At 38.2% G+C, this 15,359-nt stretch overlaps 1 protein-coding gene across 2 annotated transcripts; it reads right to left on the bottom strand.

Moving 5' to 3' along the window:
- Nucleotides 1-3,650: 3,650 nt before the first annotated feature.
- fbxl4 (F-box and leucine-rich repeat protein 4) lies at nt 3,651-14,980 on the bottom strand. 2 transcript variants are annotated; one of them, XM_084435334.1, is made up of 8 exons: nt 14,850-14,980; nt 12,809-13,425; nt 10,476-10,812; nt 9,647-9,891; nt 9,340-9,553; nt 6,762-6,833; nt 5,888-6,200; nt 3,651-4,978 (listed from the first exon to the last, which is right to left on the bottom strand). In XM_084435334.1, the coding sequence occupies exons 2-8, from the start codon at nt 13,312-13,314 to the stop codon at nt 4,815-4,817; spliced, it is 1,851 nt and encodes a 616-aa protein (XP_084291460.1). In that variant the 5' UTR covers nt 13,315-13,425; nt 14,850-14,980; the 3' UTR covers nt 3,651-4,814. The 2 variants fall into 2 exon arrangements, with proteins under 2 accessions (XP_084291460.1, XP_084291461.1); XM_084435335.1 differs by having other exon boundaries at nt 3,653-4,978; nt 14,842-14,960.
- Nucleotides 14,981-15,359: the final 379 nt, after the last annotated feature.

A 15,359-nucleotide genomic window follows, 5' to 3' on the forward strand; every position in this document is an offset into this window, starting at 1 on the left:
AACATCAGTGTGACATTTATCCACCCACAGTATAGTCAACAATTTTCTTGAGATCAAAGGCCTTTAAACATTATTATTAATATTATTATTATTTTAGATACAGCATGGTTATGTACCAGTTCGCTTACTCATAGAGTGAGGTGCAAGGTCACACTAAACAGATGTTGTAGTCTTGGCGCCAAGAAATTAGTCTCACACTTGATTCTGGTCTCCGTCTCCATCTTATCAATACGGATGGCTCTAAATTGGAAAAATAAAAAGATACAGCATCAAACTCATAGCATCAAGCTGCAGACAGGTCACCGAAGGGCTAGTGATAGAAACTTGCCATTTCCCTCGATTTAGTCATATTACCATAAAATACAATTGTTTCACAGGACTCCACACAGTGCTGTAAATATTGTATAATTTTTAAAGTACATGTTACGTTATTCTCTCACTTGAGCACTTTTTCGTGTTATTTTGAATTTGGAAAAAGATTTTAGAGGCGTTTGTTTATTTTATTTTGGTCTCGTTTGTTTTAACTTTAGAGCTGGTATATTTTGCCTTTATATTTATAGTAATTTAGCCGAATTTTGCTTGCTATCTCTTGCGTGAGTCAGTTGCTTTTTAACCCACATTCAGCTGCTTTTTTTATAAATTATGAGCTGACTTTACTATATGTATAGTAAACAATGTTCAGTCTTCAACAATGTTAGCACTATTTTCTACCCAACGAATTCAATACTATTATATATCTGAATCATTTGAATGTCTTTTTTAATTATTTTGAAATAGAGATTATTTACACAGTAGCCTATCGTGGAGAATGGGAAAATCAAGTGATGTGACCTGCAATATTTTCATTTAGTCCAACGACTCCTCATTGTTTCATATGAAAAAGCGGTTTTGTATATTTTGTATTTCCATAATTTATCAAGCATCAATTTGAAACATAGCAGCACTATTATTATCATTATTATTAGGCTATTATTATTATTATTAAATATTCTCCACGTTTACCCAACGTCAGAGCTATAGCCTACATATAGTAAAAGGATAATCCTACTTGGATTTTGGATTTAACTGTTTTTCGTTTGTTTTTTTGTTTTTCTCTGCATTACAGTTCTTCGTTGTGTTAGTCCCGCGTTCGCTTTTATTGGGACACAATGCAGTGATGATTTACTGAAAATGTAAACACTGGAAGATTTGAAAAATGGAAATATTTGTCCAAGGGGCTTGCTATACGTCACTATGTGTAAATACAATACAACAATCAGAAAATATTATTATTATTATCATTATTATTATTATTATTTTCTTATTGTATTATTTTGCTTATATTTGAATTCATATTTTTGTGTAAATCTATTCTACGGAAATTCCAGGGACATCTGTTATTATCGTTCTACTTTTTTTTTCTTTTTTTTTTTTTCAAAAGAAACATTTACATAGATTAATTGATCAAACTGTCATGTAATTCTACAAAAACTGTGGGAGCTATTTATTTGTCGTTTTATTTCCTCTGTCAGAAAGACACCATCAAACCTTGAACTGGATGAATTTGTGGGTAAAATAAAATGCGCAGAGGTTGTGATAGAAATTTCTTTTTGTAGTGGCTAAATTATGTTTCTATAAATCGCAGAATCAAAACTGAAATTGTGTTGTTGTCGGATGTAAAAATGTATGTATTGACGTCTCGGTCATGTTTTTTTAACGAAATTTTAAAATGTAAAACAGAGGTAGCCTAACAAAACAGTCTTGCGGTTTCAAATGGGTTGAAATGTCAACTCAATCTCAAGTGAAATTGAAAGCGTGAAATGTGTAAGCCACAACAAATGCAAACCGAGAACTTTTGTTTATTTTCCTGAAAGGGGAAAAAAAATAGGCCGATAGCTACATTCTGAGATATTGATGACTGACACTGCTAAGGCCTGTATTCTTGTGTTTAATAAAACACGCTGATTTTTGTGGTAAAGGCAGTAGCTAGCCTATAAAAATGTTCGACCACTGTTTAGAAAAACTGAACCCTTCAATTTGGTATATTTTGTAACTAGAACAGTTATGGATGAAGTAGCCTATTTTGAAAGTGTCACTAATTTTGTGGCATCAAACCGTGGACCTCAATGTATCATTCCCATATGGCATTAGGCCTTGTTTCTCGTGCTATTTTGCGTATTTTTGCTATTCTTGTTGCAAAGAATGCAGTTACTTTTAGAATAATTTTGGCAATAATAGGGCATACAAATACGTTATTTTACGGATCCAATGTGAGACATTACGCCGTCTTTGTAAGACCAATGATAGTGAATTGGGCTGCTCTTATGAGTCTTCCGTGGTGCTTTGCCTGGAAGTGAACCGTGCAAATTTCAATCTCTTTACAATTCAGAGAATATTCAACAAAGTCAAGACATTCTTTCATAATATAGACAATTTACAGCTAGACTCGTTTAAAAAAAAAAAAAAAAGTTTAAAAGTAATAGACTACATTTTTCTCCATATCTGAGAAAACATTTTAAGTCTAGAATTGAGTGTATTAAAATCGTGATTGTGTAAGAGCTTATCCTTATCCTCTAGTGCCACCTAGTGAGTTTTTTTCTAGGGCACTTAAAGCAACATTGATTAAACGTAACAACAGCAGCACATGGCGATTGTAGCTCAACACTCCGGGCTTTTCTTCGATGCTCTCTAACTTCAGTAGGCAGTCATGTTCATTTGCACATTTACGTTACGCACACACACACCCATCATAGCTGTTCCTGTTTTTCCCCCCAAAAAGATTTTGATAATTTTCTAAACTAGTTTTGCTGAGGTGTTAGGCAAACAAGACACGAACACTTGAAATTGTCCACCAGATTAGCGTTCACATAGGCCTATTAAAAAATGTGAAGGCCTATAAATGTTGCATTTTTAACAAAACCTCTTTAAAACTTGATTAGACTTTGAAAAGTGCTTTAAAAACGTAAACCTAACCTATGATGGGTACATCTTTTATATCAGCAAATTAATTATTGTATGTTCATGTTCTAAAAATAATAAGGTTAAAACTGCAAAGCATGACATTTTCAAGGTTTAATTTATTCAAAATTGTTTACTAAAACAATGTCAGGAATCAAGCATGCACAAATGAGGTGTTAATAAGATTCCTCAAACTGGTTTTTGTTACTAAATGATGAAACCATTGTAACAGGAGTGCATTGCCGCTTCTAAATTACAGGGTCCAAAGGCAGAGGCTGACAGTGTTGTTATGCGTTGTACTGTTGATCTATTTACAGGGGTGTAATGACAGTTTTCTGCGTGTACTGACTAGCAATAGTTGTATAGAAATCAAGAAATCGTTTCATCTAATTAACTGCATCCCTCCAGGTCCTCAGGGCACATTAGAGCTCCTCAGTCCATCATTAAAGCAGACATAAACAATTCATTACATCACTGTTAGTCCAATGAGACTGTCACTGCCAGATGCAATATTAATACGGCCTTAAACTCAGAGGGATTAAGACTAAGGACGTTTCTGACTTTCAGTTTGACCAAACTATTGAATCTAACTAGTGGAAATAGTATAGACCAACATAATCTGTGAGAAGATTTAGCACTATTAATAAGATCAATTATTTTACAATCACAGAAAATACGGAGAATAGTATTTTCAAACGGAAAAAAACAACACAAAATATTAAGCCTCACTTTATTGAACCAAGACCTCATGAGTGTCACTCTCAGTCACTCTGAAATAATGCTAAAAGCCTGCTTCTTCCAAACAGCACAAATTTAATACAATATCCTAAATGACAACATTAATTCACTGCAGCTACTGTATAATTTAACACAAATACAATCTATATAATGTTCAGTTGCTTCAAATTAACTTTAGAGTTTGTTTACAGGGTGCTAGTGAAGAACAGGTAAGTCAAATTGAAAGAACAATAATAAAAAAAAAAAAATATGGCACTTAAACTTTTACCAAAAGCACTAAACAATTTCTCCTTATCCTTGTTTTGACTTGAATAATTGTACACCTCTAAAGAAAACACAGCACTTTGCCATCTGTGTTTTTCAAAATTAAAGTGTATTTAAAAAAAGAAAGAAAAACCCTTTGGTTTAGGGTGTTTTTGGCAAATCGCAATTTAGCATAGCACAATACAGACGACCAGCAAATATACAAAGCACTTCTCTCTTTAAACCTAAGGCACAAGGATATGTCATCTAACGGTTAGCATGCGCCTGTGTAAAAGAAAACGTCAAGTTTTGCAATAGAGAAAAGCTTATGTTTTGGTATTTGCCCTATAGTGTGCATACAAGTGCATAACAGGATTGACTCAAAATATGGGCAAAGTGTCACACAAACCAGGTATTGCCACAAAAAGATTTCTGTGCCCAGGATTCAAGTCAATGTGGCCCTGAATTTATAATCAATCAATTAATAAATAATCATAGTACACCATGTTACTATTTCACAATATTCAACAGCGATTTGACGACATTTAACAATGCAAATAAAACATTGGTACTGATACACTTGAGTAAGTATGTTTAAAACAAAACCCTTCGGCTGTAGTACAGCATTCTACAAACGTCTCTCTCTGAAGACAAAAATAAAACCCTGAGATTAAGATCAAAAACTGAGGTCTGCTGAAGTGTGTGAGATTCAATACATAGTGAGACCATTCAAGCTGAGAGAGTGTGAAACATCCATAACATCTTCCAAGCGGCAGTTCACAGCTCTGTGCAGTTCAAGGCAGAAAGTCCACAGCACCAGAATGCACCACCCTTCTCCCAAGGGTCTTAAAGTCCGTCCCATGAAGCTGCTTCTGCTCAGGAGGGCCCATCGAGTTTCACTGAGTGAAACTCTTCTTGATGGACACATTCGGGAAAAGGCCACTGAGCTCCTGGGCGAAGCGAGAGTCGACCTGCGAGCAGAAGGACACGTCCAACAGCTTTAGCCGAGGACAACACTGCAGTAATTTGCGCAGAGAAGCAGGGCTCACCATCCGTGTGCCTGAGAAAACACAAAGAAAAGTTAAAGGGATAGTTCACCTGATTGCTGTGTCGTCATTTATTAGAAAGGAATCATTACTTTTATTCAGCAAGGATACATTCAATTGATCAAAAGTGACAGTAAAGACATTTGCAATGTTTCAAAAGAGTTTTATTTTTCTATTCAATGAATCCTGAAAAAAATGTATCACATTTTCACAATGAGATTAAGCAGCACAACTGTTATCAACACTGATAATAATAGGAAATGTTAGAATGATTTCTGAAAGATAATGTGACTGGAGTAATAGCTGCTTAAAATTCAGCTTTGCCATCATGCGTTATCGGAAATTTCCTAATTCCCACTTCTGGAGTCGTGATTACAAGCGCGTCACGTTCAAGTGCTTTGTTGTCGGAAAGAATAGGGATCAAGGAGGACACCAGGTTTATTCTTGCCTGTTTCTTGGGGAAATCTTATTAAAGCCTAAATGTATTGAAGATATTTAATTTGGAAGAACATTTAGTTAGCAACCATATAAACATTAACTGCCATATCTATATAGTCAGCTTGCTGACAATTCTGAAATTTCAATTAAATACATGCTATTTTCACAGTGTAGAAAACATTCAATATGTTTCAAATGGTTAAGCATATATGTAAATATGCACTTCTCTAACGACAAGACAAGTGTCTTAAACAAATAGTTGAAATAAACTAATAAAGAATACCAGTCACAGCTGCAATCCTTCTCCTCTCTGCCACGTTAAAATACGACTGGAGAGGACGTTCATGTCCAATTTCCGACTAGGAAATTTCGACAGCACATGAGGGCAACATTTATTACATTTTAAAATACTTCATCTTACGACCACAAAAACACTGAAATATTTTTAAAAATATATTCTTCAAAACAAAAAACACTCATCTCACCCAGAATATCAAGGTGCTCCAGAGCGCTGCAGTTAGCGGCCAGCTCCTCCAGGTCCGAGTCACACACGGTGCGGTTGGCGGTGAGGAAGAGCTTGCGTAGGCGGGGCAAGCTGCGGGCCAAGTGCTTGAAGCAGCCGGTGCTGCTCTGAATCGTGGAGCACCAACCCAGGTCCAGCTCCTCCAGGAGCCTGCAGCCCGAAACCAGCTCTGCCAGTCCACGCTCGCTCAGGTTCCTGCAGCGCCACAGGTCAAGGGAGCGTAGAGAACGGCAGCGTGCGCTCAGCATGCTCGCCACCACATCGTAGTCCTCAATCTGTGATGAAATCACCATGTAGCCACAGTGAAGCACTCATTGATTAACTGAGCGTCTCTAAGCTATACTATGAGCTATACAACCAGACAAGCCAATGTTCCTGTGGCTAAAGTGGAACAGAGGTTGAATACCGATTTGCATACTTCATAACAAATATGAAAAGCAGGCTCGGCCACTTTGCGACCGTGAGATGGCTGTCAATGAAATAAATATGAAGTCAGCCAGTACTGAGATATACTATAACATCATAAAACTGCACTCTGATGCAACTAATCTTGTGTAGCAGGGGTTGTGGGCAATAATATCCAGATAAACATGCATGGACGCCTCCTTAAAAATAAAAATAGCGCACCATACAGGTCCCTTTGATGCACCACTTTCATTGTAATTATTATTTGTGATACACTAAACCTAATCTTGTATACTATATAGTATGGCTAGTATGTCAGTTAAACATGGTTCTCATAATGCAGTGACTATTTTTAAAAGCCTCTCTGTTGCACCAGAACATCATTCAGTCACGTACACCATCTGCATATTTGATCTGTCCAGTAGACTCACCATGACACAGCTTCCCAGGTTAAGGTGCCTGAGCTCTGGGCAGAATGTGAGGATGCTCAACAAGGCTGATTGCTGCATGTGGAGTAAATAAAACAGAGAAAGCAGTGATAATTAACACACAGCACTAATGAGACAATAACATATCCTTATATTCAGATGGCAGTGGAGTAAAAAGGAGACAAAAGAATGCATATTTGATATCACAAATCAAAGATGACAACAAATTTAACTCCGCAATTCAATATTCTTCCAAATAGATGTGTCAAAATAATGATCTCACGGTCTGGCGCACATGGCTGACACTCACATCTAATATATAGTGATAAGATGTTTCACAGAAAAAAAAAAGTGTTTTGAATTTAAAAACCTGAAGTGTCATGCGAGCATCACTAAGATAATACAGCCATTGTTTTCAAAAAAAAAAAAAAAAAATCACATTAATTTAAACTCAAAACAGCTGAAGATTGACTGTATTGTTTGAGTTAGTAAACAAATGTTCTGTGTATATTTCCATCGATGATGACAGAGAGGTGCGTTTGCTACAGGCACAGTGTGTGTTCCTGTGTATGTTTACATGCAGTCTCCATCACTACAAAAAAGCTACAGAAACATTATACCTGTTGGCAGAGGCACACATAAACCTACAAATGCTGATTCACAGTTAACCACACGGAGGGACGGGGTGACCCTAGCATGCTTGGGCCTGCACCAGCATGTAGCACTGATCTAAAGGTGATAATGCAGTATAATCATAAGGACAGGTAACCATAGCAGCTTAAAACAGGCTGGCATAATCATGTTTTCTTATTCAATTCCCAAGATAACTTGCCTTTTTAATGATGCAGTATAAACAATAAACAAAGGTGGTGCATGATAAAGCAGACAACTTTTGGGGGAACACACAAATTTCATGGGTCAGTAATTAACAATTTCAGCTTTGATGTTAAAAACCTTCATTATTACCACCCAAAACTATTGCTTTAATCATGAATACAGTCAAACGTGTGATTCAGGAAATACAGCAAACATCACAGAATCAAGATTTTGCCAACTAAAAAAAATTACAGAGTACACAATGAGGTACAAAAACATTGTTCTAATCTGTATGGAACTGAGGACGCTTTCTGTGTATTTATGTGATCTGTACTGCAGCAAGAAAACAAACTTTTTTGTTGTGATTGGCTGCTCCTCACAATGGCCTCTCCCACAAATGATAACTCTCAAATCAACTTTGGCTCGCTTGTTTTTAGCAGGTAAAAATTGCAAACAAGATTGTTTTTAGATTGCTGATAGTGAATCTTGTCTAAAGTCGGCATGAAACAGAAGTTGCAATAGTCTTCCCTATTGTGACATACAGTGCTATGCATAAGTTTAGACACCCATGTTAAAGTTGACTAAAAAGAGGAATAAAAAAATCATCTTTTGGAAATTGAACTTAATGCCTTAATTAAAATTCTTTGGAAAAATCCAACCTTTAAGGACACCAATTTTCTTTGTGAATGAATAATGTATCGTAAATAAATAAATGTTCTTCCTTAAAATACAGGGTGCATAAGTCTGGACACCCCTATGTTAAATTCCCATAGAGGCAGGCAGATTTTTATTTTAAAAGGCCAGTTACTTCATGGATCCAGGATACTATGCATCCTGATAAAGTTCCCTTGGTCTTTGGAATTAAAATAGCCCCACATCATCACATAGCCTTCACCATACCAAGAGATTGGCATGGTTTTATTTCAGTTAGCCTAATAGCTGGTTTGATTTGCATTGAGAGATGATCTTATGAAAAGTACTCCATGCCAATCTCTAGGTATGGTGAAGGCTATGTGATGATGTGGGGCTATTTTAATTCCAAAGACCAAGGGAACTTTATCAGGATGCATAGTATCCTGGATCCATGAAGTAACTGGCCTTTAAAAATAAAAATCTGCCTGCCTCTATGGGAATTTAACATAGGGGTGTCCAGACTTATGCACCCTGTATTTTAAGGAAGAACATTTATTTATTTACGATACATTATTCATTCACAAAGAAAATTGGTGTCCTTAAAGGTTGGATTTTTCCAAATTTTTTAAATTAAGGCATTAAGTTCAATTTCCAAAAGATGATTTTTTATTCCTCTTTTTAGTCAACTTTAGCATGGGTGTCTAAACTTATGCATACCACTGTATATCTGAGTGAAAACAGCTTCGCAAACAAAAAAATTGTAGGACGGAACTTACGTCCATCGGGAATTTGATCATTGTCATTTGCTTTTGCTGTGATCTCATGTGAGTGACAGGTTGTCCCGCACTCATGCACTCAAGAGGAATCCATTTTGATTTCATGGTGATTTAAAAAATAAATAAAAATTAAATGCTATGTTGAAAAAGGAACGGATGCAAAAGTGACCTGACTGAAAGTTTGAAGAGTGTTTTGAATTTTAAATATTGAATGTAAATTTTTAAAAATTCTAATCAAATTACAAATTAAAAATACATTAAATTCATAATTTCCTTTTGTTCAAGCTACAATTCAGGGTATACCAGATGCTTTTCGCGAGAAAATCAGTCTATAATTTTCTCAGTCTTGCTCTCACCTCAACTTTAGTGCGGTACAGCACCAGCCTGCGTAGATTAGCGAGTTTGGTGATGTGATTGAAAGCCTGAGGTTGCAGACGGTCACAGGAAGCCAAATTGAGCTCCTGGAGGCACGGACACGTCTGGGCGATCACCTCTAAACACGCTTCAGTCAGGAAATGACAGCACGACAGCTCCAAACACACCAGACTCACCCCACAGGCCTTCATAAAGCTTGAGAAAAAAAAACAGAGATGGAGTGACTATTACGCACATTTAGTAGATCAAACTATTTGAAATATCTGGATCAGAGACTCTCGCCGTTACCTGCAGAAGCCAGTGGCCGTCACGGCTCCGCGGTTGCCCGTCCAGGACATGTTTAGTCTCTGCAGGAGGGTGCAGCGGCTCTGCAGGTGGCAGAGAGAGGCGTCAGTGAGCCGGGCCCAGTACGGCTGCAGGCTGAGCTGGATGTACTGCAGCGGGTCACAGCAGTGCTTGTGAAAGAGCTTGCAGCTCTGAGCCAATCGGCACAGGTCCGGAACCGGCAGATGACTCACGATCAGCTGGATTAACTGCGGTGACAAAAACAAACAGTGACCAGAACACACAGCATGCTAAATATTCTTGTTGTGTCACTTGTAAAGACAGAGCTACTAAGATTACTCTCAAGACGCTTATGGAGGCTCTGATTATGTTTTTGGTACGTGCACTCACTGTTGGGAAGACTGAACAATAGTATGAGTGTGAAGCTGGATATCAGTTAGCAGATAATAGCCAGATTATGTTTCTGAAGCACATTCGTGTTTGCCTTGACGAGACTGTGAGGGTGACAGTGGTTTGGACAGGAGATCTGAGCTGCGTGCAGTTAATGAGGGCTTACGAATTGGAAAGGTATTTTTAAATTACAATAAAAGGTCTCTAATTATCTGAAAATGACTGCAGAAGACCTACTGCAACCACACAAGTCGGGACTTGACCGAATCCCAACTATTTTTCTACGTAAAATATTTCAACACTCTGTGGTCCAACTTGTGTTGTTATCCACAGTCCTTGAAAACCGTCTTTGTTAACTAGCCTACATGCTGATGGCATGAAACTGCATATTCCTAAACTTTCTAAATCTCACAGGCATCATGTGAAATTTTTCAACGCTAACCTCATAAGGGAGCCTATCGAAGAAGCCGTTTCCCAGGTTTTGCCTGTTTTCTCCACCCGACCTGCAGCAGAGGCCTCCTGCTTCACTGATCTCTTCTTCGCTGTCACTTAGATCATTGATGTCGATGACAGGGATCTTATAGAGGGCCAGAATGGGTCTCTCTCGAACGCCTCGTAGTATCACCGCGTCCAGCTCTGTGTAGTATTCCAACAGAGAGCAGTTCACCTCCAGACGCAGCAGGTTGGTGGCAAAACTGATCTGTCTGATGCTGGGGGAGAACTGGCGAGCTTGAGGGGTCACAGCTCTGTTGGGCTTGCCGGCCCACAGAACCTCCCACCTGCAAAAAAAATACAGCACAACCCATACTTAAAACACAAACCGCATCCAACTCTGTAAAATAATCTGTGATATTGTTGTTCAATTACTAAAGATGTGATCGATGCATTATCGAAATCTGACATTTGGTCACCATTTGGTAAAAATGGTTTACTGGTTGACCAAATAATTATTTTTTTGTAAATATTCAATTAATAAGACATTATTTTAGAAACATTTTATATATTATATTTTAGAAATATTACCACTTTTGGTCATACTTTATTTGAACAAGGTCTTACAATAGGGTTAGTGTTAGTTGCTTGTAATTGAGCATAATTTACTCCTGCTATCATTATAGTAAGTAAATACATGTAACATGTTATATATTATATATATACAGTGAGGAAAATAAGTATTTGAACACCCTGCTATTTTGCAAGTTCTCCCACTTGGAAATCATGGAGGGGTCTGAAATTGTCATCGTAGGTGCATGTCCACTGTGAGAGACATAATCTAAAAAAAAAAAATCCAAAAATCACAATATATGATTTTTTAACTATTTATTTGTATGATACAGCTGCAATTCTGACCCTCAAAGACCTGTTAGTCTGCCTTTAAAATGTCCACCTCCACTCCATTTATTATCCTAAATTAGATGCACCTGTTTGAGGTCGTTAGCTGCATAAAGACACCTGTCCACCCCATACAATCAGTAAGAATCCAACTACTAACATGGCCAAGACCAAAGAGCTGTCCAAAGACACTAGAGACAAAATTGTACACCTCCACAAGGCTGGAAAGGGCTACGGGGAAATTGCCAAGCAGCTTGGTGAAAAAAGGTCCACTGTTGGAGCAATCATTAGAAAATGGAAGAAGCTAAACATGACTGTCAATCTCCCTCGGACTGGGGCTCCATGCAAGATCTCACCTCGTGGGGTCTCAATGATCCTAAGAAAGGTGAGAAATCAGCCCAGAACTACACGGGAGGAGCTGGTCAATGACCTGAAAAGAGCTGGGACCACCGTTTCCAAGGTTACTGTTGGTAATACACTAAGACGTCATGGTTTGAAATCATGCATGGCACGGAGGGTTCCCCTGCTTAAACCAGCACATGTCAAGGCCCGTCTAAAGTTTGCCAATGACCATTTGGATGATCCAGAGGAGTCATGGGAGAAAGTCATGTGGTCAGATGAGACCAAAATAGAACTTTTTGGTCATAATTCCACTAAACGTGTTTGGAGGAAGAAGAATGATGAGTACCATCCCAAGAACACCATCCCTACTGTGAAGCATGGGGGTGGTAGCATCATGCTTTGGGGGTGTTTTTCTGCACATGGGACAGGGCGACTGCACTGTATTAAGGAGAGGATGACCGGGGCCATGTATTGCGAGATTTTGGGGAACAACCTCCTTCCCTCAGTTAGAGCATTGAAGATGGGTCGAGGCTGGGTCTTCCAACATGACAATGACCCGAAGCACACAGCCAGGATAACCAAGGAGTGGCTCTGTAAGAAGCATATCAAGGTTCTGGCGTGGCCTAGCCAGTCTCCAGACCTAAACCCAATAGAGAATCTTTGGAGGGAGCTCAAACTCCGTGTTTCTCAGCGACAGCCCAGAAACCTGACTGATCTAGAGAAGATCTGTGTTTTTTTTTTTTGATTATGTCTCTCACAGTGGACATGCACCTACGATGACAATTTCAGACCCCTCCATGATTTCTAAGTGGGAGAACTTGCAAAATAGCAGGGTGTTCAAATACTTATTTTCCTCACTGTATATATATATATATATATATATATATATATGATGAATAAAAGATGAATGATATATAAAAGATGAATTCTTAGGCTAAGGCAGGGTTCTGAGGCTTTTACCTAGAAGGTAATTATTTAGTAGACATTTTATCCACAGCATCTTACAGTATGTTAATGCTATTATGTTCACACCTTGTGGGATTAGAACCTACAACCTTTTGATTACAAGTCCAGAACTTTAGCTCACACCTAACATTTTACCTGACGTCAGCCGGTGGGTTCTGGGAGAAAGGGTTAAGTGAGCACGCTAGGATCTTGACAATGGCCCCGGGGTGGTAGGTCTCCAGCACCTCCACCGCTGTGGGATAGACAGGCTCCTCGAAGGCCAGTTCCAGGAAGTCCTGGCCATGAAAATTGGGCGGCGTACGCCGGAACGGGAGAGCGGAGCTAACGCACTGCGCCCACCAGCCTCCGTAAGTGCGGAACACGGCCGTCTGGGTGAAGTCTCCTGAGCTGGGGTAGACGTTAGGCACTCCCGCCAGGTTCCACATGGTATAGGACATGCTGTTCTCGCTACCGTAATGAGAGCTGAAGTCCAGGACCTCCTTGCCGTACTGCTCGACCTCCACGGTGACGGGCAGCGCCGAACGCTGACCCAGCTCCACCGCCCGCCGGCTACCCAACGCCTCGCTCCTCGTCCCGCTCCTGGAGCGCCGCCGCAGACAGATATAGTAAAACATGCTCAGAAGGGTTAGCATAGGAAACATGGAGCAGCAGGTCTGGGTTTGAGTCAGGAAGCACAGCCCTCGTCCCTTCCCTGCGCTGTAGCGTGATAGGCTTTACACAGCACAGGCTATAGGCCAAGATGCATGCATGACCTGTGGGTTAGAGAGACAAACACAAACACACACACACACACACACAAACACAAACAAACAACAAAAATCACACAAGATTGTGAGAACCTTGAAATGTCAAAGGATATCTGTAATTCCAAGGGCCTCATTCATGACGCACACATTAAATCAAATTGTGTATTGTAAATTTTGTTTTGCATGCAATGAGAATTTACATAAGAATGGATTTATGAACAATATACACAGAGATTATTTCTGCTCATGTTCTATGAATGAAGCCAAAAAAAATACAAAATAATACAAAATAGACTGTTTTTTTGAATGCTAAAAGAAGTTTCCAAAAATGATTTTATACCTCAAAATAAATAAATAAATAAATTAGTTAAATAAAGCATGATAACGTTTGAACTAAAACTGAAATATATATATTTTTAACCTAAATAGTAATATATAAAAAATAATAACAATCAAAAACATAACCTTACAAACAATTGAACTAAAATTCTAATGAAAACTGAAAATTTAAAAAAGCTAACTCATATTAATAATAAAAACTATAATAGCATAATAATACTATAATGACATTTGTACATCTGTTTGTAAGTGTATTTCTGTAAATGTTGTTTGGCTTGTTTTTACAAAACGAGTTAGTAAAAATTATTTTCTGAACGTTTTTGCATGTGGCTCAGAATACTTATTTAATAAGAGGACAGGCAAAAAGCATGTCATAATGTATAAAATATATCTCAAACTGTACTGCATAACTTCCTGAAGGGGAAAAGAGGAAAGAGGAAAGTTCCTGTCAAAGTTCTTCCTGATGAGAGATTCACCTGAAAGAATGACTTCTGACAGCCATCACAATGTGACATGCACAATATATTCTGGTGGTTTAAGCTAAAACAGCAAACTATCACCATGCTGTTTAATGCCAAAACAGTGAAAATAGTCTGCAGCAAAATATTCAAACGATATACACCATGTATTCAAATGTATAAAACCAGACAATATGACAAACCACTAAATATAGCAATTTAAAGGGATAGTTCACCTAAAAACCTGTAATTATTTTTTCACACACACACTTACACACAAAATCATCACTTAAATCACCTTCATGTTGTTTTAAACCTGTAGCCTATGACTTTCTTCTGTTGAACACAAAAGAGAGGATGACATATTTTTAATTTTGGGGGCGAACCGTGAACTATTCCTTTAATGTTAGCCTGTAAGCTTTTACTGATTGCTACTAGCTCTGTCGTTACTTTACATTCTATCCATATGTAGCTTTTTATATGATCGAACTGTTTAAAATGTAATCCGAAAAGAGGAACTGTTAGCGAGCTGAGCTATTAGTTCAGTAGGTTATGAAGCGGCTAAACAATAACGCAGGCTGTCATGCCACACCGCACTGACAGACTTAAAACAATGGCAACTTACAGACTTACAATGGTGTGTTGGAGTGTTGCGCTGAGTGTGTTCTGCGTTCTCGATCCATCTCTCACTTCAGCTGTCATCGCTCGCACATTCTTCACTGTTCACGCGGAATATAAACATCCGCTTTACCTCCGCACAATGCATTGTGGGAAGTGGAGTTCTACCACACATCATTATTGAATTAACGAAATCCTTTCTGCAGCTCACTCTATATTTTGAAGAACCACAGTTATGACTGAGAAGTTGATAGATTAGGCTTGAGGCACGATTTTAACGTGTAGAGACAAATATGCTTTCTTAAATAGACTACAAATAGAAAATATTATACTGGTATTGTAACAGAACATTTGGTGTTTATCAGATTTTTTTTTTTTTTGATTTTTTTTTAAACAAATGTGTGGTATAGCTTTTTATAGCTATTTTATAGTAATGTAGCCTATATTTCAATCTCAGAAAGAGACACATTATAAACACATAAGGTGCAGATGAAACCAGGAAGGGAAATAATTAACGGCATTCTC

The sequence above is a fragment of the Rutilus rutilus genome, assembly GCF_951802725.1.
Source record: "Rutilus rutilus genome assembly, chromosome: 17".
NCBI classification, from domain to species: domain Eukaryota; kingdom Metazoa; phylum Chordata; class Actinopteri; order Cypriniformes; family Leuciscidae; genus Rutilus; species Rutilus rutilus.

What these genes read in the sequence shown, in the direction of transcription:
- fbxl4 (XM_084435334.1), bottom strand. Translation starts at nt 13,314, where the DNA reads ATGTTTCCTATGCTAACCCTTCTGAGCATGTTTTACTATATCTGTCTG. An exon ending in AACCCACCGGCTGACGTCAG is followed by an intron (nt 10,813 to 12,808) that starts GTAAAATGTTAG and finishes TTTTTTTTGCAG; the next exon opens with GTGGGAGGTTCTGTGGGCCG. An exon ending in ACGGCCACTGGCTTCTGCAG is followed by an intron (nt 9,554 to 9,646) that starts GTAACGGCGAGA and finishes TTTTTTCTCAAG; the next exon opens with CTTTATGAAGGCCTGTGGGG.